At 43.0% G+C, this 21,243-nt stretch overlaps 2 protein-coding genes across 7 annotated transcripts; one reads left to right on the forward strand and one right to left on the reverse strand.

The window, feature by feature from the left end:
• Window positions 1–764: 764 nt before the first annotated feature.
• gpr137 (G protein-coupled receptor 137) lies at window positions 765–9,787 on the reverse strand. The gene is made up of 8 exons (XM_061725865.1): window positions 9,656–9,787; window positions 6,501–6,971; window positions 5,648–5,697; window positions 5,285–5,525; window positions 3,345–3,494; window positions 3,102–3,227; window positions 1,790–1,908; window positions 765–1,688 (listed from the first exon to the last, which is right to left on the reverse strand). Exons 2-8 carry the CDS (start codon window positions 6,879–6,881, stop codon window positions 1,586–1,588), a joined length of 1,170 nt encoding a protein of 389 aa, XP_061581849.1. The 5' UTR covers window positions 6,882–6,971; window positions 9,656–9,787; the 3' UTR covers window positions 765–1,585.
• A 947-nt stretch (window positions 9,788–10,734) lies between these two features.
• On the forward strand, window positions 10,735–20,261 carry pld7 (phospholipase D family, member 7). Of its 6 annotated transcripts, none has more exons than XM_061725866.1 (12): window positions 10,735–11,062; window positions 11,584–11,679; window positions 13,964–14,875; window positions 15,079–15,266; window positions 15,439–15,619; window positions 15,998–16,112; window positions 16,765–16,892; window positions 17,034–17,234; window positions 17,651–17,790; window positions 17,882–18,047; window positions 18,127–18,226; window positions 19,436–20,261. In XM_061725866.1, exons 1-12 carry the CDS (start codon window positions 10,949–10,951, stop codon window positions 19,633–19,635), a joined length of 2,541 nt encoding a protein of 846 aa, XP_061581850.1. In that variant the 5' UTR covers window positions 10,735–10,948; the 3' UTR covers window positions 19,636–20,261. The 6 variants fall into 6 exon arrangements, with proteins under 6 accessions (XP_061581850.1, XP_061581853.1, XP_061581851.1 ...); XM_061725869.1 differs by having other exon boundaries at window positions 13,979–14,875; XM_061725867.1 differs by having other exon boundaries at window positions 10,735–11,054; window positions 11,582–11,679.
• Window positions 20,262–21,243: the final 982 nt, after the last annotated feature.

Below are 21,243 nucleotides of genomic sequence, written 5' to 3' on the forward strand. Positions count from 1 at the left end.
ATCAGTTAACCTGGACTGAAAACCAGAAGAACAGGGACATTTTGACATTTCATTGAACTCCTCTTTTGTAGCTTCTCTTGGTCTTCTGCAGGATATATCCAGCTATCCTGGAAGTGCTCAGGAAAACTAAAAGTGAGACGGATTCCTCTAATGAGGGCATCCGTGCTGGGACCAAAACTTCCGACCAGCCAGTGAAGCGGCTTCATTATGTCTCGCTTCTGATAATTATCTGGAGATGCAGAGCTCTCCAGAGTGGAGGACTGGAGTTTAATAACCTTCAAAGGTTATTAGGAGATATAACCTTCAAATTCATTGATCTTTTGGCCAACAGGTTAAATGAATCATGTCTGATTTTGTTGCCGTTACAAGGAATGTTTTATTGTACAGACAGTGTTTGTAAATCATCTTAAAGGACCTTTTCTGGCTAGCTGTTCGTTTGGATCTTAATTAGAGCCAGAAACTTGATTTATCTACAAATGTGATTCTCTAAACTCAAACATTTACACAATAATTACAAATTATTGGACCTTTATCTTCAAGAATATATGCTGAATATATATATAAAATTATTTTCCAATTAATTGGTACTTTGTAGAAATTGCAAACCCAGAAAAAAATATAATATAAAAACTATACAATAGAAATGAAAAGTGAAAGCAAAATTGATGACCAGTAGATCACATGACTTGTTCCGTGCTGATGTTCTTTCCACTAAAACATACAAAACACTGATTCTGAAACACATTTTGTGCCTGGCAACAGGATGAGCTGGTAACTGTCAGTATTTTTATTGGTGTGTTTACACGGCAAATCTCTATGGTGTGGTGAAGTTGATGCCACAGGTGAGGGACTGCCAACGAGCAGCTCAAGAGACACAAAAGGAAAGTAACATTTGATTTTAAACACACTTAAAGGGTAGAAATATAAATAAATTTAACTTGCATAAAATCAAAAATTGTGAACAAATAAGAATCTAAATTGGCTTTTAAAAACAAGCATTTTTCCCCTCAAATGTTGCACTACAAGAACCGTAGAAAACAACTGGAAAGGAAATTGAACAAGATACCTGCAACAGTGCATAAAAGAGAACAGATATAAACACTACTTCAGTATGAAGATCAGATGCAAACACGACATACTTTGCGTCTAGCGTATCGTTGGTGTCACTAAAGGTTACTGTGCCACTAGGAACTGTAATACGCTGCTTTGTGTGTGTTAAGGAATGGGACTGAAGTTGAATGATCCTTATTTAGCAGGAGTGGGTTAGACTAATCCTCAGGGGGGCAGGGCCGAGTCACACGGCTACCAATGTGGCTATCCCTCCACTTAAAAACTCACTGGGAACAGAATTCACCCACTCAGGACTGGCAAAGCTGTTCCTGCTCCGTTTGTTCCCTTTAAGTTCAATAATAAGACAATCTTAATATGGTCTCTGCTCAAAAACTACAAAGGTGCATAATCAGTTTTCCTGAGGTTTTCAGTGCAAAGCCGCCCACTGTGGCAGGACATCCGGGCTCGTAGGTGTGTGTGGTCCCGTCCCAGAGATGACTGACGCCACAGTGAGATGCTGGTGGGAGGTTGGAGGTCAGTTCTGGGGGGTGGAGTAAAGCGAGTGGTGCTGGAGGTTCCTGTCTGGAGGGTTGGTGGCAAACAGGAGAGGGGCGGTCTCCGCTCCATACCAGCTAGAACTGCAGGGACAAAACAAAACAGCACGGTGTGGTGGGTTAGGGTGAATTTGACTGATGAGATACTGGTGGTTTCAGCCCACGTGTGTCTGTGACGGCCGTACCTGGAGTTGGAATGTGAGCCGCGAGCCCACGGGACAGGGATGTCATCGTCGCTGCCTTGAGGGTCATCGAAGAAATAAGGACGAGGAAGGACCCTGTTGTTGACGGTCCCGCTGCTGGACTGTGAGAAGGAAATGTAAGTGATTAAAATACGCCTCTGCTGAAAAAAAAAATCGATTTTCCGATTCTAAATCGATTCGCGTGTAAAGATTTATTTATTTTTCATTATTACATTACAACTTTTGGTATTTTTTTTGTTTAAGCCCAAAAAAGGAATGTTTTGTTGGACACAAGAATAACTGGTGCCATGTTTTTGCCTTTAAATATGTTTAAAGGTATCAAAACAAGTTTTCAGTTATAATTGCATAAATTGTCTATATTTCATTACTTTATACAGGACTGTTTCAGAAAATTTGAATATTGTGATAAAGTTCTTTTTTTCCGTAATGCAATTAAAAAAACAAAAATGTCATACATTCTGGATTCATTACAAATCAACTGAAATATTGCAAGCCTTTTATTATTTTAATATTGCTGATCATGGTTTAGAGTTTAAGATTAAGATTCCCAGAATATTCTATTTTTTTTAGATAGGATATTTGAGTTTTCTTAAGCTGTAAGCCATGATCAGCAATATTAAAATAATAAAAGGCTTGCAATATTTCAGTGGATTTGTAATGAATCCAGAATGTATGACATTTTTGCATTACAAAAAATAAAGACCTTTATCACAATATTCTAATTTTCTGAGACAGTCCTGTATATTGTCTTGGGGTTACATTTGCATAAAATGCTAAAAACCAAATTCTCAAAATTTAAAAACCGAAATAGTACAAAAATTGAAAACATTTAAACGGAATGTGTGAAAAAATCAAACCAATTTCATCCGTCTCTGTTTGCTGCCCTGGATCTGTTTGATAACTCTGACCCACATGATGTTTCTGAAACAGTTCTATCAGCATTCTGGGAGCTGATTGGTCCTTACAGCATCATTATCTGCCAATACTTGCTGTTGAATCTCAATAAAATACTAGTATTCATATGTTGCATAACTACACAGTCCTATCATTCAGGCAACAGTTCAAAAATAGTTTTAATAACACTAACCCAAATCAATATTGGAATCGAATCAGATCGGATCGAATCAAAGCTTGATAAATCGATTCTGAATCTTAAGAATTGATTCTTGACATTTGAATCGATCCCCAGCCCTGGAATAAAACCCCCGTACAGCTGGACTACGGGTCCCGCCTGAAGACTGGCACTGTAGCGGACATTAGGTCCAGCCTAGTTCCTGTCAGATGGACTAGTTACCTCCTGAGCCGGCCGACGAACTCTGAAGATGAGGATGAGCAGGCTGGTCGGGAGCAGCTCCCATATGAAGAGGATGGCGCCGAAGGCCAGGTAGCCCTGGTCTCCCAGCTCACTCTGGAGGTCCGCCTGAAACACACGTGGAGGTCAGGGAGTCAAACAGAAGCTCCGCCTGTTAAACAGGACACTGAGGAACATTTACTGCTGTAAAGCGTGATTCCACTGGCTTCAACGGTAGCTACTTACCTGGTCTGAAACATTGTACCAGTCGTAGTTGAAGGACTCAACCTGGTAGTTCTGGGACAGGAAGAGGACAGTCAGGTTGTAGCAGGCGCGGCTGATGAACAGGAGGATGACGGCAGCTCCCAGCGCTGCTGTGCGCCACACCGTGGTCCCCTGATAAGAAAAACACAGGCCAAAATGACACGGTGCTGGAGAGGGCACTTACAGAAAGGTGGGCCCACATGTGTTGCATTAACGCAGCACATAAGAACCATGATCATTTTTAATTCAGTCCCCCTATAGGTGACTTTTACAACACCATCCAAGTTTGACTCATTTGTTGTTTTGCCCGCTCAGCCTCATTTCCTCTTCCATCATCACTTTCACGGGTCTTCCTCTGCTATGAGGTCCACTGTAGCTCTGTGAGCTTTCATCATTACTGATGTGGGACATAGTACTGAGGAGCAATACATGGTTGTCCTAAGAGACGACCGGAACCGGAGCTCAGTTATTTTTATGTTCTGTATGCCAACGTTTAGCCAACGCTTCATTATCATAAGAAAGTATCCATTCGAAGGAAATTGAATCTGGTCAATATCAACATAAAACAAATAAAAAACCTCGTCCTTGGATCCTAAATTCCACATCCTGCAGATTAATACAAGTCTGCGTCAGAACTTTTCTGACTTGTAAATACTATATACTTTCAAACTCCACATTTGTTTTAAATATGCATTCCTTGCTAAAATGACTGCCGTCTTTGGACACGATTAGTATTACAAGGGGACTGTGGTCATTTTTAATAATTATGGAGGAAGTCTGCAGATTTATTCAGGCGTGAATTCCACATGCACGTCATTTCTACTGTGAAAATTCCCCAGAAGATGACTTGCTGTATTTCAGAAAACCCACAGGTCATGGGAATATTTTACCCCCACACTACCGCCCATCTCAGCAAGTCACTGGTTTGGAGGGAGATTCCTTTTTTTTTTTTTTTTAAATGTCCACCTACTACCTTTTTTGGTTCATTCTTAGCAGATTTAGGGAAAATGCAGTGGACATAATGATTAATGATGAGTTTAGAAAAAAATGTAATTCAAGAAATCTATTGGCATTTAATCACACATGGAAAAAAGAAACAACCCTCAACAGCCTGTACAAACAGTGAAGATAAAAATGGGTAGTAAATCGCAGCCTTCGATAAGCAACCATTTTCCATTTGTCATCAGGCTAAAACCAACACTAATGTGACCACACAAACAAACAAAGAATACTCTGGCTACGATCACGTTGCTGGTCCTGCAACCAGTCACTCAAGCACACATCCACGTTATCACACTGAGCTGATCATGCTTATTCTATCATTTTCAGGTTTGAATCTGCCAAAATGTGAAGTGTTGATCAAACACTTTTGATTCAGTATTATATAACATATGCGAGGATTAATGTCAGTAAAAGGCAGACTTTATTCTGGGTGAATGGGATTTACAAAACAGAAGTGAAACACCAGTCCCATGTGAACGGTGCATACAGTAAGTGTGACGACATCAGTGTTGTGACTGAGAAAGCAATGTTCTTGAGAAACTACTGAGCAAACATCGATCACAGAGGACATTGCATATTTGTTTTCATAGGTGGCTGCTCAGGACTGATGAGGAGATATCAGCAGAGTCAAACATTAACTTGTGCTTATTCTTTTGTCACCTGCCCGAATGTGACGTGCTGTCAACAGCCCAGCTGTAGCATGGATCATATCATGACTCAAAGGTTTGTCAATTCAGAGTTTAAGAGTTTAATAAAACAAGAGGCCTGTAAATCAGAGTGAAACACAGGCTTCACTTTCGCGTGTGAAAGTGCTGCAGGAAACAGACATTGGGTTGACGTTTTTAAACTAGTGCAGGTCCCCGAGGGGAGACTAGGTCTGTGAAAGCGGGGCACGTGTGCAGCTCTGACGCCGGGCCTACCTTGCTGACCAGGTAGGGACTGGTGGAATGGGAGTGGCGGGTCAGGAGCAGCAGCAAGGTGGCCAGCATCACCGCATCCAAGATGAAGAGCAGGTCGTTGACTATGACCCGCACCAGGACCAGCGTCCAGGTCCTGTTCCCCACGTCCCCGCTGCCGTCTCGGCCCCCTAACACCGCACACACCACGTTGACGCTGAGGAAGATGATACTCAACGTACCATATGCACACCGCGCCACCCACCTGAGGAAGACGAACAAGGAAACAATATATGAGGCTCAGGGTACAAATCCAAAACCATAGGCAAAATTATTCTACAGGAAAAATAAAAAGCTTGTGATTTTTCACTTCAGAGTGAAACGTACAGTCCTCTCTCCATTGACGAGCTGTAAATGTCCCTCACTTTGAGTAATACCTGTGATAAGAAAGAACAAGTTGCAATAAATAAAATGAGTTATCAGAAATGTTAGTCATGAACAATAAACTGAAAGCTCATGTGACCCAGTCTTTCTAAACCAGGGGTCGGCAACCCACGGCTCTAGAGCCGCATGCAGCTCTTTAGCCTAGTGGCTCCTGGAGCTTTTTCAAAAATGTTTCACTTTTTTTTTCTTTTTTTCCTTTTTTTTCTTCTTTTTTTCCCTTTTTTCTCTTTTTTTCCTTTTTTTCTCTTTTCTTCTTCTTTTTTTCCTTTTTTTCTCTTCCTTTTTCCTTTCCTTTTTAATCTCGATATTTCTACTTTTTTCTCAAACTTTCAACTTTTTTCTCGACATTTCGACCTTTTTCTCGACATTTCGACTTTTGTCTCAAGATTGTACTTCAACATTAATCTTGACATTTCGACTTTTTTCTCGAAGTGCATAATGAAAAAAAAAAATCTTCCCCCAATTGTAACTAATATAGATACATGCAGCATGTGTTGCTTCATTCTAAGACTTATACAAGACATTTATTTTTTGCAGCTCCAGACATATTTGTTTTTTGTGTTTTTGGTCCAATATGGCTCTTTCAACATTTTGGGTTGCCGACTCCTGTTCTACACCAACTGCTCTCTCCACTTTCACTTTAATAGCTGCCTGTATTCAAAAACGACTGTAACTAATGATGACAATCATTTACAGCATTTCTGGCTCTTTCAATTTACACTCCCCCACTTTTGTTTTGTTTTGTTTTGCATCCTCACTCTAACAGTGTGACTCCTGCCCTTCTCCCCATCCTTACCTGGGTGAAATAAAGGTTAATGAGACTGAGAGTGAAGAACTGCAAACACACTGGGAAGCAATAGAGCAGCCAGTTGACTGCAGCCGGGAGGTGGTTGGCCTTCACGGCGTTGTGGAAGTAAAAAGAGAACAAGGTGGTGCGGAGGGCGGCCCAGAGCATGCAGAGGAACAGAAAGACGCTCTGGTAGCTCCATCGTTTGTGTCTGTAGAGGTAGAGCAGCCACAACTGCACGTACACCACCAGGAAGATCCCGGCGTACAGAGCGGTGTAGAGGATGGTGAAGCCCAGCTGGACCGAGGGAGCGACCGCCGGGTGCAGGGGGACCGGCGGAGGCAGGGTGGAGGATGTGGACGGAGAGGCAGCCGTCCCTGGAGCTTCCATTGGTGACACCGGCGGGATTAGTGAACTATCATTGTCACTGAGAAACTGGCCAGCTTGATCCTTTCTGCCTGGAGGGTAAACATGGAAGACCTGAGGGAGGAAACACAAGGAGAGACGCCAGCAGATCAGATCACAATCAGACCACTGTGGGGAAAGAAAAAAAACATATCACCTCAACTGTTTTTTGTGTCTAAATTCACTATTCACATGATAAAGTGCAATTTGTCAAAAAGCCATCAAAAGTGCACACAAATCCATTTATTTTTTAAAATGTACATAAAGCTATAATTGTCAGATTTGACGAGGATTAAACACACCCCTCACCAGAGGTGGTAGTAACGAGTTACATTTACTCCGTTACATTTACTTGAGTAAGTTTTGGGAAATTTTGTACTTTTAGGAGTAGTTTTGAATCACTATACTTTTTACTTTTACTTGAGTAGATTTGTGAAGAAGAAACTGTTACTCTTACTCCGCTACATTAGGCCACATTGAGCTCGTTACTTTTCTTTTATTCCTTTTATCCACGTACGCGTCAATCTCATGACATCACTGGGTGATTCTTTGGGAAAAATGTTTGTTTTTGCATGTTTTGTCACATTTACACAGACTCAAACACACACAGAGTTTCTATGAGTTCATGGGCTTGTTCTACTTCTGCCTGGTTAAAAAAGAAAAGTACAAAGGCTTGAAATTTTGTGCTACTTGTGCTTAATTTTTTTTTTATTCTGTTATTATTTTATTTATTTTATTATTTATTAAAGTACTTGAATTTACTTTAAGATTATTTTAATTTAAGCTATTTTTAATTTTTTATTAATTTTAATTTATTTTATTGATTTAATTTGCCTGAAGATGATTATTTTGTACTTTTGTCTGTTTGAATGGTTGTGTTAAAAAAAAAATCAGATGTTACTCAACAGTTACTCAGTTCTTGAGTAGTTTTTTCACCAAGTACTTTTTTACTTTTACTCAAGTAATTATTTGGATGACTACTTTGTACTTCTACTTGAGTCATATTATTCTGAAGTAACAGTACTTTTACTTGAGTACAATTTTTGGCTACTCTACCCAGCTCTGCCCCTCACTGTTTCCATGGTGACCTCACTGATCTGATCACAACTATGTTTCTCACTTGGTTTCTCTGATGAACAGAGTCTGAAAGATCCTTTTGGCTCCACTGACAGAACTAGTGGATCTAGAAGTTTCAGGTCATTTTAATGTAAACGTGGCTCAGTGCTGAGATAAAACTGGCTCACATGAGGATTTGCAAAAAAGGAAGAAGATCAAGAGGTTCCTCTGTCGCATAGGAAGGTGTTCATTAGAGTTATCAACCTCAAACAGTGTCATTCAACAGAGCTTCAGATTAGCCCGAGGAGCCCAAACATTTTACCTGAGCTGCTGGATGACACTGAGAAAATCAGGTTTTCATGTTTTCACTCATAAAGTAAACCAGTCAGAGGAGGAAAACTATTTGGACTAAGGAACACAAATAATGAACAACCTACTATTTAAAATGTGGACTTTGGTCTGTCTGATCTAAATGTGAGACTTTTGCTTCTAACTTCAGCAACACACAAAGAAAGTAAACAGACGGTATCTCTCTGGTTCTTTTCCACCACGGATCATCAAGAAGGACATTTGAATCTGTTCACAACTCAAAGCAACACAACACTGTACCAGCATGCCTTGCTCAAAAATCATCCAGGGACACAAGTCTGTATCTGATGTGAGCTTCATGGGAAACACCTATGAGAGGAAGTGCAGTAAACAGATCACGTGACCTCCACAATCACCAGCATAAACCCAGTTGAACTGAGAGCAGCCAAACAAGTGCTCAGCCTAAGGAGAAACTCCATGGACTGGAAAAGCTCCCACCGACAACCTCCTGAAGCCAAATGAAAGAATGTAGCATGCAAAACTGTTATCTAAGCAAATATCAGCTATTTAAAACAAAAAGATTGAAAAAATTGAGGAATTTAACTCATATGTTTAGATTTTTTATATTTTCTGCTTCCATAATAAATCAAGCCGTGTTATTTATGAGTTCTGTTTTAGACTTTAGTTATGATTAGTTTCTTCCTGTTTTACAACTTAAAATTAAGCTGTTGAGACACGATTACAGGAACTGAAAGGTGATGTTTACAGTCAAAAATTATCTCTTGCATTACTACTACAGTCATTTAGCAGAGACTTTAAACTATTCTCCACTATACAACATTACAAATGGTATATACTCCGTGATATCAGGTATTTAAACCAGATATTTGGTGGATAAATCTTTCAAGATCTATCAGGGCTTATCAGGCCTATCTATCATTATCGATATAAATCATAGTCCATGTAGTGATTGCATCTCTAAATGAATTCAAGGAGAAATCTGATTACAAATAATAATAACTATGCTACAACAATACAGTCAAACGCAGAGCTTGTTTATCACATGGCTATAACAACAGTAGCTCACTGAGCCTCCTTCACTTTCGCTAAATAAAAACTATAAACCATATAATTCTTCAAAAGATGACTAGTTTCTAGGAATTAGTGCATGTTTGTCACATTTAAGAGCCTCTGTCTTCCTCGGGTATGTTTCCATAACCTTTGAGACCAGTGACAGCCCGCTGGCTGCTCTCACTCCGGGACATTTAACATAAACAACCGGTTGTTCCTTCAGCCTTCAGCCGCTGCTCCGCGAAATGAAACCAACTTTGGCAACTCATATTCAAAATGTCTATACTTTACTCTCATCTGTGTATAGTAATGAGTTTACTCACGAAATGTATCAGAAAAATGTTTCCCCTTGGTCCGTATTCGTCGTTTTGGGTCTGTCTCGGTTGACGTGGAGGCGACGACCTTAATCCTGCTGTTTCTCAGCTCAGCGGAGCCACGCCCACCCCTGGGCGGAGCCACGCCCACCATAGACATGATAGACGCCCCATGGAGCTGCTGCGATACGTCAACGCCGCCGCCATATTGGATGTGGCAAGACTGCTGTAAACTAATACAAGTAAATGGACTTATTTTCATAAAGCGCCTTTCTACAAAGAAATGTACGTTTTACGTCTCGTTTATTCATTCACACACGCACTAATATACTTGGGAAACAGTTAGGCACCAAATATAATATATTTAATTTTCTCAGATGGCAAAAATAAGAACTTTATTGATCCCACATAGGAGTAATTCATGTTATATTAGCTACAAAGAGCAAGGTAGTGACGAAAAAAAAATATCCCCCCTCACAAAAATAAGGATGTTATTTGTTGTCTGAAAAATGGTTCAAATGTTATTTTATTGTCTGAAAAATGGTTCAAATGTTATTTTATTGTCTGAAAAATGGTTAAAATGTTATTTTGTTACTTGAAAAATTTAAAATATGTTCTGTTGATGAGAAAATATGTTTCTCTATTTTTCTTATTTTTGTGAGGGGGGGTATGTATTGTTTTTCGGCACTACCTTGTTCTCGCTGATATTATTATGTGGGATCAATAAAGTTCTTTTTTTTTCATCTGAGAAAAATTAAATATTATATTTGGTGCCTAACTGTTTCCCAAGTATATTAGTGCGTGTGTGAATGAATAAATGAGACGTCAAAAGTACATTTCTTTGTAGAAAGGCACTTTATGAAAATAAGTCCATTCACTTGTATTAGTTTACAGCGCAGTCTTGCCACATCCAATATGGCGGCGACGTTGACGTATCGCAGCAGCTGGCAAGACCATTCGATACGGCGTCTACGGACAGGCCCCGCCCCCCGCGTCACACGGGTGGGCGGGGCTCTGGCTCACCCCCGGCAGCCAATCAGCGGCGGCGAGAAAACCGCGGTTCCTTCAAGTTGTTGTTTACTTCCCGTTTGAAATGCGACGCGCTCTCGCCTGACCCCAACCCGAACCCCGAACCCAGCCCCGGTCCAGTTCAGCCCACAGGGGTTCCGAGGCCTCTCAACAGTCGTGAAACTGAAGTTTGTTTCTCTGCAGCTCGATATTTGGGCTACCAATCCCCCCCGTGCCGAGGCGGACTGCAGTGCTGGTAAACGTGCTGGTGTGTGTCTGCGTCGCTAGGAGATCATGCCCATGGTGCTGCGGTCCAGGCGGCCCGGCCAGGCGGACGGGCTCGGGTTACAGGAGCCCCGGAGAGGCTCGGCCCGCCTGCAGCCCGACGGATACTACTACGAGGACGAGGTGGGTTCATTACTCAGCCTTTCCGCCCCCTCTTCCTCTCTCCCTCCTCTTCCTCTTCACCTCAGCCACGTCGCTGCTACGCCGCTAGCTGCTAACTCACACGGATTTAAAAAGTGACCCAACGTGCGATCAACGTCTACCGTTTAACCGTTATAAAACAATTATATTATAATATAATATTTATTTTAGTTTTTTGGACCAGTAGTGGTTAAAGTTGATAATTCCGAGCCAACCTAAACGACTCATTGGGAGGAAACCGCTATAAACAGCCGGAAAGTTACCTGACTGTAACTTGTGCATTACAGCATCATGGTGAGCTGGTTTTACTAGTTTAGGCTGCGATTGTTGTAAACTACATTAAAAACATGAGTTATTTCCTCTTTTGTGTTATTTATTTCCTCTATGTGTAATAATACGCTCATTAATTAGTGTTGTTCATGAATCCACGTGACTCTGTTAATGCGTTGTATCAATGTCATGTGGTAAATTGAGTTATTTTATGAGCGATCTGGTCCTATTAGGAGTCGGACGAGTCCGAGTCTGAGTCGGTCCCGGGCGGAGTGATGGAGAGACGAGAGCTGGAGGAGGAAGACGCTGCCGAGCACAACGAGCGGACGGTAGGATATTATTATTATTCACCTTCAAAATACCCGACCACGCACCAGTCTGGCTGGTGGAGGCTGTTTTAGAGGCAGGAAAAAGCAGGGCTTCCTACATCCGCCTGGGTGCGGCAGAGCTGTCCCGGCCCGGCCGTGAGTTGGGGGAAATAATGCTCCGTAAGCTCGTCATTACCAGCAGATCGACGCAGAGTCTACGCCGTAGGTTCGGCGTAGCCTACGGCGTAGGGTACGCGGCGACGCGCACCCTACGTTGTGCGTCGCCGTGTACCCTACGCCGTAGGCTCTGCGTTGGTGTAACGCGGAACCATAAATCAGCCTTTAGTGTACTGCAGGAGGATCGCCATCTCCTCTGTTCTGTTTATGTAAAGATAGAGCTGATTTGACTTTTTAAACCTCCAAGTTACTCGATTACAAGTAAAACACACGGGCCTGTCCAAATAAAAGCACTTAATGCTTTTATTTGGTTTTTACCACGCAATGATTAAATAGGGGATCAAATGGTAAAGATGTTTTACATCACAAGAACAGAAAAGCCAACATGGAAATATACAGGACTGTCTCAGAAAATTAGGATATTGTGATTTTCTGTAATGCAATTACAAAAAAAAAAAAAAAAAAGTCATACATTCTGGATTCATTACAAATCAACTGAAATATTGCAAGCCTTTTATTATTTTAATATTGCTGATCATGGCTTACAGCTTAAGAAAACTCAAATATCCTATCTCAAAAATTAGAATATTCTGGGAATCTTAATCTTAAACTGTAAACCATAATCAGCAATATTAAAATAATAAAAGGCTTGCAATATTTCAGTTGATTTGTAATGAATCCAGAATGTATGACATTTTTGTTTTTTTTAATTGCATTACAGAAAATAAAGAACTTTATCACAATATTCTAATTTTCTGAGACAGTCCTGTATGTTCCAGTACTCCATGTTTGAGGAAGGACCCTAGTATTTATTTATTTATTTATTTACTTTTCATGATACAGCATCTTTACACACATCACCTCATGCCCCTTTGGAAACTGGTATTTTTGTTGCAATTATACATCAGTGTTTTTTTTTTTATGAAATAGGGATCACAAAAAGAACTTCAAGGCAATTATTCAGTGTAACTATGATCATAACTTTAAAGGAGCTGTATGTAAGAGCAATAATAAAACGAATCTTAAAATGACCCCGATATGTCAACAGACATTTAAAAATCATGTTCATTTCAAATACTTATGCCACTGACAACAGCACTCAAGCCAGGATATTCCAGTTTAAAAAGAGGAGTTGCAGCCCTCAACTGATGTTTATGATGTCATTTTTTGTTTTGGCCTGAAGCTCCACCCTCCACCTATCTCCCAATCACCAAGTCAGTATTGTTTCTGAAGCTCCACCCTCCACCTATCTCCCAATCACCAAGTCAGTATTGTTTCTGAAGCTCCACCCTCCACCTATCTCCCAATCACCAAGTCAGTATTGTTTCTGAAGCTCCACCCTCCACCTATATCCCAATCACCAAGTCAGTATTGTTTCTGAAGCTCCACCCTCCACCTATCTCCCAATCACCAAGTCAGTATTGTTTCTGAAGCTCCACCCTCCACCTATCTCCCAATCACCAAGTTAGTATTGTTTCTGAAGCTCCACCCTCCACCTATCTCCCAATCACCAAGTCAGTATTGTTTCTGAAGCTCCACCCTCCACCTATCTCCCAATCACCAAGTCAGTATTGTTTCTGAAGCTCCACCCTCCACCTATCTCCCAATCACCAAGTCAGTATTGTTTCTGAAGCTCCACCCTCCACCTATCTCCCAATCACCAAGTCAGTATTGTTTCAGCATCCGGGTTGCCAGCTCGGCTCTAATTATCGCAGCCATAGCAGCCTACGTTCCTGCTGCATTCTGCAGCCTACCTGGCAACCTCTGGTCGGGGGGAGGAGGGGGAGGGTACACGCCGCTCAACAATATTTTGAAAGTGACTGCAGTACCAGTTTTGGACATTTCTTACAGACGGCTCCTTTAAATAAATCCCTCAGTAGCTATGGTAGCCCAGCTGTTATGCATGTAAACAAATACAGGAGGTGGTGGCTGTGCTGAAGGGCAGCAGCCAGGAGATTTAAATAGGTGTGTTATCGCTGTGCACTTGCTGTGGACTGCTTTATTTTTTGTAGCTGACGGTCACTAAAACAGGCTTTCTGTCTTGATTCACTGATATCTTGGTAATTATTGAGATTTTGTGGATGTCTTACTATGATGCTGTCCCGTTTTGGTCGTTCAAACACGGCAGTTTTGTCTTCAACAGGAACTGAAGGAGTGTAGCGTCGTACTGGATCGGCTCCATGGTGACGACAGATTTCTAAGAAGAGAAGCTGAGGAAAAAGAAGACATGAGCCGCAAAGGTGGAAAACTCGTCTCCCGAATTCCCACTTTCCAGAAACGAAGCCCCGGCACTGGTCAAAACACGGAAACGCCTGTTCCCAAGAAAGATACTCCGCCCCCTGAGACGGCAGCCAGTGCGAGCGTGGAAACTTTGAAGAGCCACCCCCCTGAAATCAGAGAGACTGCAGTCCCTCAGCCATCGATCCGGGGCCCCAAAATGAGCCATGAAGCCCTTTCTATGTTCAGCGGAGACCCGAGTCCAGCAGCAGGTCGCACCTCTGTATTTACTGCACTTGGAAGCTTTGGAGCACCAGAGTCTCTTCAGTATCCCCTTATGGCTGCGAGTCCCAGACCTGCAATCAGGCCAGAGCAAGACACGAGCACGACCTCTGAAACGGAAGCTGTTGCCGTGCCAGACGTCTCGACGGGCTACCTTCGTGACGAGGGCTCCCTCATTCAGACGCCACAGGAAAACACATGGAATACCGTCACTGACTCTGGAGATGTCAGCACGCCGGCAGGGAGCGTTCACAAAAGTGATACCAGCCAAGTGGAGGCTATCATGGATGAGGAACCCCCGTGGGAGGCAGAGCCCATTCAAATGGATGATCTGAAGGACAGTAGGTCTTCATCAGATGCTGAGAGTGAGGATGGTTTCCCAGGTGATAAATCTGAGAGCCACGACTCAGAACATCACGATTCAGCTGTTACCCAATCAGATCTTCCGGATCTTGCAGAGGAAACAGAAACGGTTGATGAATCCACCTGTCCCCCAGCACCGGAGGACGTTACAAAAGCGAGCTCAGCCAAGTCAACAGAGGTTTGTTGTGCTGCTGCTTGCAACCAATAGCTTTCACTAATGTCAGCCATGCTGTATTGTTGCTGGGTGTGTTTAACCGCTAAGCTACTCCACCACACCTTGCAGTAACAGCTTAGGAATGAAGCACAGATGCTGACGTTTTTTTTGAGTATGATGTAACCCACGTGTCCACAAGTTAAAACTTGACTTCTCTTATTTAATAGAAGTCAGGATCCTCCAGCTTTGCCTGCCTCTGCTTCCTGCCCATGACTTTGCTGCTTCTTGGAGGCTTCGGTCAGCATATTTGGCGCTATGGGCTGCCCAATTCTGTGTCCCAGCTCACGGGCCAGCTGGAACTACACTGGCTGGAAGGCTTTGGCTTGGTACCAGAGCCCTGTAGCACAGAGTGTCGGCAAGTAACACAAAGAGCAGCCTTCTTATCTGACCTGTTTTGTTCTTTGTTAGCTTTAACAAAGCTAAAAAATGAGTGACATTGACCCTTTATTAGGATTTTTAATACAGATGCTGGAAGGACAATTAAAACATTGTGCCGTGTAACTTGAACTGTCCCTTTGTGAACGCAGGGTGCGTCTGGTAGAAAGCATCCCGGCGGGCCTGTACCCGTCCTCTCCCTCGTCCAGGCTGAGCATAGCAGACAGCTGGCTGCATCTGCTGGACAAGGCCAACAGCTCCGTCCACATCGCTGCTTTCTACTTCTCACTGCGAGACAGCGACCTGGAGTTTACCGACCCCTCCGACTCTCAGGTGCGTACAGCGGCCTGCTCAGCTCTCAGGAGCATTAGCAGAGAGGTAAACACTCCACAACATCATCATAAGACTCGTCAATCAGAATAATCAGATGATGGTCAGATATTACATTTGTTCTAATCTGATTTTTATATGAGATTTCAATTTGTCCTCCTTTGATCACAAAAATGTTCTGAATGACGCACGTCAGGTACTGGTGCTGCTTGTCCATCGGAGAGGAATTTCTGCTTCCTGCCTGTGTTCAAAATGAAGTAATTTATTGATGTGATATTGACATAATGCTGATGTTTTTGACCAGACCCGTGTAAGAGATTATTGGAGCAGCTTGTATGTGTTCCTGAATCAGCTCCTCATTTTCTCTGTGCACGCATGCAGGGACGACAAGTGTTTGAGCGACTCATGGAGCTTGAAGCCAGAGGCCTGAAGCTGCAGGTTGCCGTCAACGCACCCCAGACCTCAACCCAGGACACAGCAGATCTGGCTGCAACCGGTGAGATCATTTTGTGTTTTTAGAGCAGGACATTCATAGAGAACCGTACTTTCCACACCATAAGGTGCATCCTATTATAAGGCACCTTCAATAAATGGCATCTTTTAAAACTCTATTCATATATTGAATTACGCATTATAAAGCGCATGGAATATATGGTAAAATACCGCACTAAAGTGGATGGGGTTGAGTTACGCATCTACCTGATGGAGCTGCGCTACTGGAAATACTACAAACAAACACAGAAAAACCCAACAATAAAAGTACCGTAAGTCAAACTTTATTAACAAAACAAAAACCAGCTTTCTGAAAATTTAGTTCACTCCCAAAACAAATGTGGAGGGGAATTTTTTAGTTCATTCCCCATCCCCGAATCCCTGGAAATCTTCTACCGTGTTGTAATGGAACAGCTGGGCGAGTGCAGCATCCAATGGTCCCGGCTCCGTCTCGTCACAGTCGCCATTTATGCGAGTCACACCAACTACATTACCCACAATCCCCCTGACTACAGTAACAGAAATTACCGTAATGATCCTATATAAGGCACACTGCTGGTTTTTGAGAAAATTAAAGGCTTTTAGGTGCGCCTTATAGTGCAGAAAATATGGTAATAAGGAAACTTGCATCAAGTTGCCTCTCTTGTGTTTGGCAGGAGCGGAGATCAGAGAGGTGGACCTCAAGGCCATGACTGGGGGCATCGTCCACACCAAGCTCTGGGTGGTCGACCAGAAGCACCTGTATTTGGGCAGCGCCAACATGGACTGGCGCTCCCTCAGCCAGGTAAGGCAGCCCTTTATGGACAAGGGAGGGGGGACCTGAGTCCTTTAATCCTCAGAAATCCCTTTGAACTCTGGTCCAACTGTGTGTAGTAGCACTCCCACTGGCAGAAATAACCTGATGTACGGTCTGTGCTCCACACAGGTGAGGGAGGTGGGCCTGCTGGTGGAGGACTGCAGCTGCCTGGCCCAGGACGCCTCTCGGATCTTTGGGGTATACTGGGGCATCGGGGGGGTGAACGGGTCCATACCTCCATACTGGCCTGCTCGACTTTCTGCCCTCTCCAGCGCGGAGGAGCCGCTGCAGCTGAAGCTCAACGGAGTCCCTGCTCAGGTCTACCTCTCTGTAAGCTGAACATAACTCTGCACCAAACCTTTGAACTAGCTCTTTTGAGTTTGTGGTTTTTAATCAAGTTGTTTTCTGACACGCCTTCCTGTAAGAGCTTGACAGCACTTAGACTTTAGGATGGCTCTTATTCACTCGGTGTATCTGAGTACATGGTAGTAGTATACTGTATGTGAGTGTACTCACACGTGTGTTTGTTGGATGTTTATTTCTTACACAATGATGACACGCTCACCTGTCACAGACTGATCTGCTGATGGTAGAAAATTATACTTCTTTTAACTTTGTCTCCCTTTCAGCTTTTTGGGTTTTTTGCGGCGATACATTTTCAGATTTGTTTCGATTAAAGTGCGTGTCTCCCCGTGACTGTCTGTTTTACTGATCCTCGCTGCCTGCACTGTGCTGGTCTCCTGCAGAGTGCTCCTCCACAAATCTCAGCCCGCGGGCGCTCTGACGACCTTTCCACCATACTGTCTGTCATCAACGACGCCCAGGAGTTCATCTACATCTCCGTCATGGACTATCTCCCACTGTCTCCCTACACAAACCCTCCCAGGTAGATGTAAAGATCCGCCAGTGCTGTAAACGTTGTTCGTTTTAACAGATCAACTCCTCATGTGTGATGTTATCTCCTGTCCCGTTCCCAGGTTCTGGGCCGCCATCGACACAAACCTGCGCGATGCTGCATGTGCCCGAGGCGTGCAGGTCAGACTGATGGTCAGCTGCTGGGAGCACTCGCCGGCCTCCATGTTCACCTTCCTGCAGTCCCTGCTGGTGCTCAGCCGGCCCCCCCTCAAGTGTGCCATGGACGTGGTAGGTTTTACATCCTTAGCAGCTGAAACACCCACAGTGAGACCACAGTTCCCTAAAAGCTGCTTCTGTGTTTGTGCAGAGAGTCTTCACCGTGCCCTCGACGGCGGAGCAGATGAAGATCCCCTTTGCCCGAGTCAATCACGCCAAGTACATGGTCACAGACAGAGTGGTCTATATAGGTATGACGCTGCACCAGCACTGATGCGACTAATGCTCTCCAGCACTTTTATGACTTAAAAAAAACATCACTAGGGCTGGGAATCGATTCCATTCGATTCCGATTCTTAAGATTCAGAATCGATTATCAATATTTGATTCGATCTGATTCCGATCTTGATTTGGGTTAGTGGTATTAAAACAGTTTTTTGAGCTGTTGCATGAATTATATGACTGTAGTTATGCAACATATGAATACTAGTATTATATTGAGATCCAACAGCAAGTATTGGCAGCTAATGATGCAGAATGCTGATAGAACTGCTTTCAGAAACACCATGTGGGGCAGAATTACCAAACAGATCTAGATATGAAATTTATTTTTTCCCACAATCCATTTTAATTCTTTCCATTTTTGGTTTCATTTTTTCATTTCATTTTTCATTTCATTTCATTTTTTTATTTTTGCGAATTTGGTTTTTAGCATTTTATGCAAATGTATTTACTTTATAACTCTATGGCTTTACATTATTGCTATTATTATATCTACACAATATCCATATAAATATAATCTATATAAATACTACGTAAACATGCCTATTATTACATAATTATCCATATAAGTATATAGACAATATAAAAATTATATCAATATCTAGAAAATACAAATATTATATACATCTATATAAATATACACTATATAAACTACATAAATATCCCTATAAATATATATGTGCTACGTACCCAATAAATATATAACACATATTACATAATTTTAACTATCCCTCTCAACAGATAATATATACTACATACCGGTAAATATCCACATAAATATCTACACATATCTTAAGCAAGTATAATATACAATTTTTCCCTAAAGTAATGAAATATAGACAATTTATGCAATTATAACTGAAAACTTTAATGTTTTCATACCTTTTTAAACATGGAAAAACATGGCACCAGGTATTCTCGTGTCCAACAAAACATTCCTTTTTTGGGCATAAACAAAAAGAAATACCAAAAGTTGTAATGAGGAAAAAAAATCGATCTTTAGACATACGAATCGATTTTTAGGAATTAATATGAGAATTGATTTAGAATTGGAAAATCAATTTTTTTTCAACACCTCTGCAGGAGGAAGAAGTATCTGTCATTAATGACTAGTTTATATACTTTATACTCCGCATGGACACCCTGCAAACAAAGTCCTGTTATGTCTGTGTTCACAGGAACGTCTAACTGGTCGGAGAACTACTTCACCCAGACCGCCGGCGTGGGCCTGGTGGTGAACCAGACGGGCTCGGCGGTGACCGGAGACCAGCGGACTCTGCAGAGCGAGGTCCGGGAGCTCTTCCTCCAGGACTGGAGCTCCCAGTACGCCCGCGCGCCCTCCATCGACGACGTGAACGTCTGTCCCCGCGCGCGCTGACGGGTCACTGCATGGGGGACTGACCCGAGCCTCGTGCTTGCTCCTGCTCCTGCCACCTGACCTGCGCTTTTACCTGCGCAGGTTCAGTTTGCTGTAAACAAATACTTGATTTTAAAGCTGCCACCTGTTTTGTTGCTATTGGCATTCTGTATATAATTGCGTTTTTGTATTTAGGTTCTAAATCTTTACTTTTTATACTTTTGTCTTTTGTTTGTTTAATTATTTTATTTGTGTTATTATTTTTCATACGAGTTCAAATGTAGGAAAGCTTGCTGTGCACCTTTTATGCCTGGAGCATTTCTGTGTTTTAGGGAATCAGATTTGAAGAGGTGAAGTTAGAATCACGCGAGCAGCTTGAGCCGCGTGTAATGAAGGCCTTCCTCAGGACGTGTCAGCAAAGCGATCAAAGGTTTTGGTGAAAGCCTTCACCTCTCCGTTCCTCGCTGACGGCTAGCTTACCAAAGCCCAGTTTGAATGTGGGGAGAGAAGTACCAACCAAACAAGCAGCTGTTTCTGTGTACATAAAGTTAGCTCCTGCGAGTAGTTCTGTGTTCAGTACTGGCACATTATGCGTCAAAATGAAGTTGTTTTCTAAGCTTGAGTAGAAATAATAAAAATTAAACTTGCTTTGACTCCTCGGACTGCTTCTTTTAGGGAATCTTGGTTTTAAGGACCAAGCAAGGAGTTCTGTGTTTCTGTCTGGCTGTTATTTGACACCTATAGGTGTGGAGGAGGGATCTCTGCTGTTGAGGATGCTCCGGGTTATCCACCTTCTTCACTTTAGTATCCTCCTTTGCACAATCATCCAACCTTCTTTATCAGTTTCTTTAGTAGCCTAATTCTCTGGTTCTGATGCTGCTCCACCAACAGATGACTGCATCGAAGCCAGGAGTTTTATTTATCTACAAATCCAGGTCCAGGTTTCTTCCCTCCTAAATGGGAGTTTTTCTTTCCCACTGTTAGGCTTTATTTCTCCTTGTTTCCATTGATATATGCTCGGGGCAACGTTCTGGGTTTCTGATAAATGACAATTTGTACAATGATAGACACTACTCACTCACTCACTCATCTTCTCCCGCTTATCCGTTACCGGGTCGCGGGGGCAGCAGCCTCAGCAGGGATGCCCAGACTTCCCTCACCCCAGACACTTCCTCCAGCTCTTCCGGGGGGAGTCCGAGGCGTTCCCAGGCCAGCCGAGAGACATAGTCTCTCCAGCGTGTCCTGGGTCTTCCCCGGGGTCTCCTCCCGGTGGGACATGCCTGGAACACCTCCCTAGGGAGGATCCAGGAGGCATCCGGTACAGATGCCCAAGCCACCTCAGCTGACTCCTCTCAATGTGGAGGAGTAGCGGCTCGACTCCGAGCTCCTCCCGGGTGACCGAACTCCTCACCCTATCTCTAAGGGAGCGTCCAGCCACCCTGCGGAGGAAACTCATCTCGGCCGCTTGTATCCGCGATCTTGTCCTTTCGGTCACTACCCAAAGTTCATGACCATAGGTGAGGGTAGGGGCGTAGATTGACCGGTAAATCGAGAGCTTCGCCTTTCGACTCAGCTCCCTCTTTACCACGACGGTCCAGTACATCGACCGCATTACTGCGGACGCTGCAC

This window comes from Cololabis saira, chromosome 7 (assembly GCF_033807715.1).
Source record: "Cololabis saira isolate AMF1-May2022 chromosome 7, fColSai1.1, whole genome shotgun sequence".
Lineage (NCBI taxonomy): Eukaryota > Metazoa > Chordata > Actinopteri > Beloniformes > Belonidae > Cololabis > Cololabis saira.

Coding starts and splice junctions, on each gene's coding strand:
- gpr137 (XM_061725865.1), bottom strand. CDS start 6,881: ATGGAAGCTCCAGGGACGGCTGCCTCTCCGTCCACATCCTCCACCCTG. Junction 5,526..5,647: donor TCGTCAATGGAGAGAGGACT/GTACGTTTCACT, acceptor CGTCTTCCTCAG/GTGGGTGGCGCGGTGTGCAT. Junction 3,228..3,344: donor GGTACAATGTTTCAGACCAG/GTAAGTAGCTAC, acceptor CGTGTGTTTCAG/GCGGACCTCCAGAGTGAGCT.
- pld7 (XM_061725866.1), top strand. CDS start 10,949: ATGCCCATGGTGCTGCGGTCCAGGCGGCCCGGCCAGGCGGACGGGCTC. Junction 11,680..13,963: donor CCGAGCACAACGAGCGGACG/GTAGGATATTAT, acceptor CAAACACGGCAG/TTTTGTCTTCAACAGGAACT. Junction 16,893..17,033: donor ACTGGCGCTCCCTCAGCCAG/GTAAGGCAGCCC, acceptor TGCTCCACACAG/GTGAGGGAGGTGGGCCTGCT.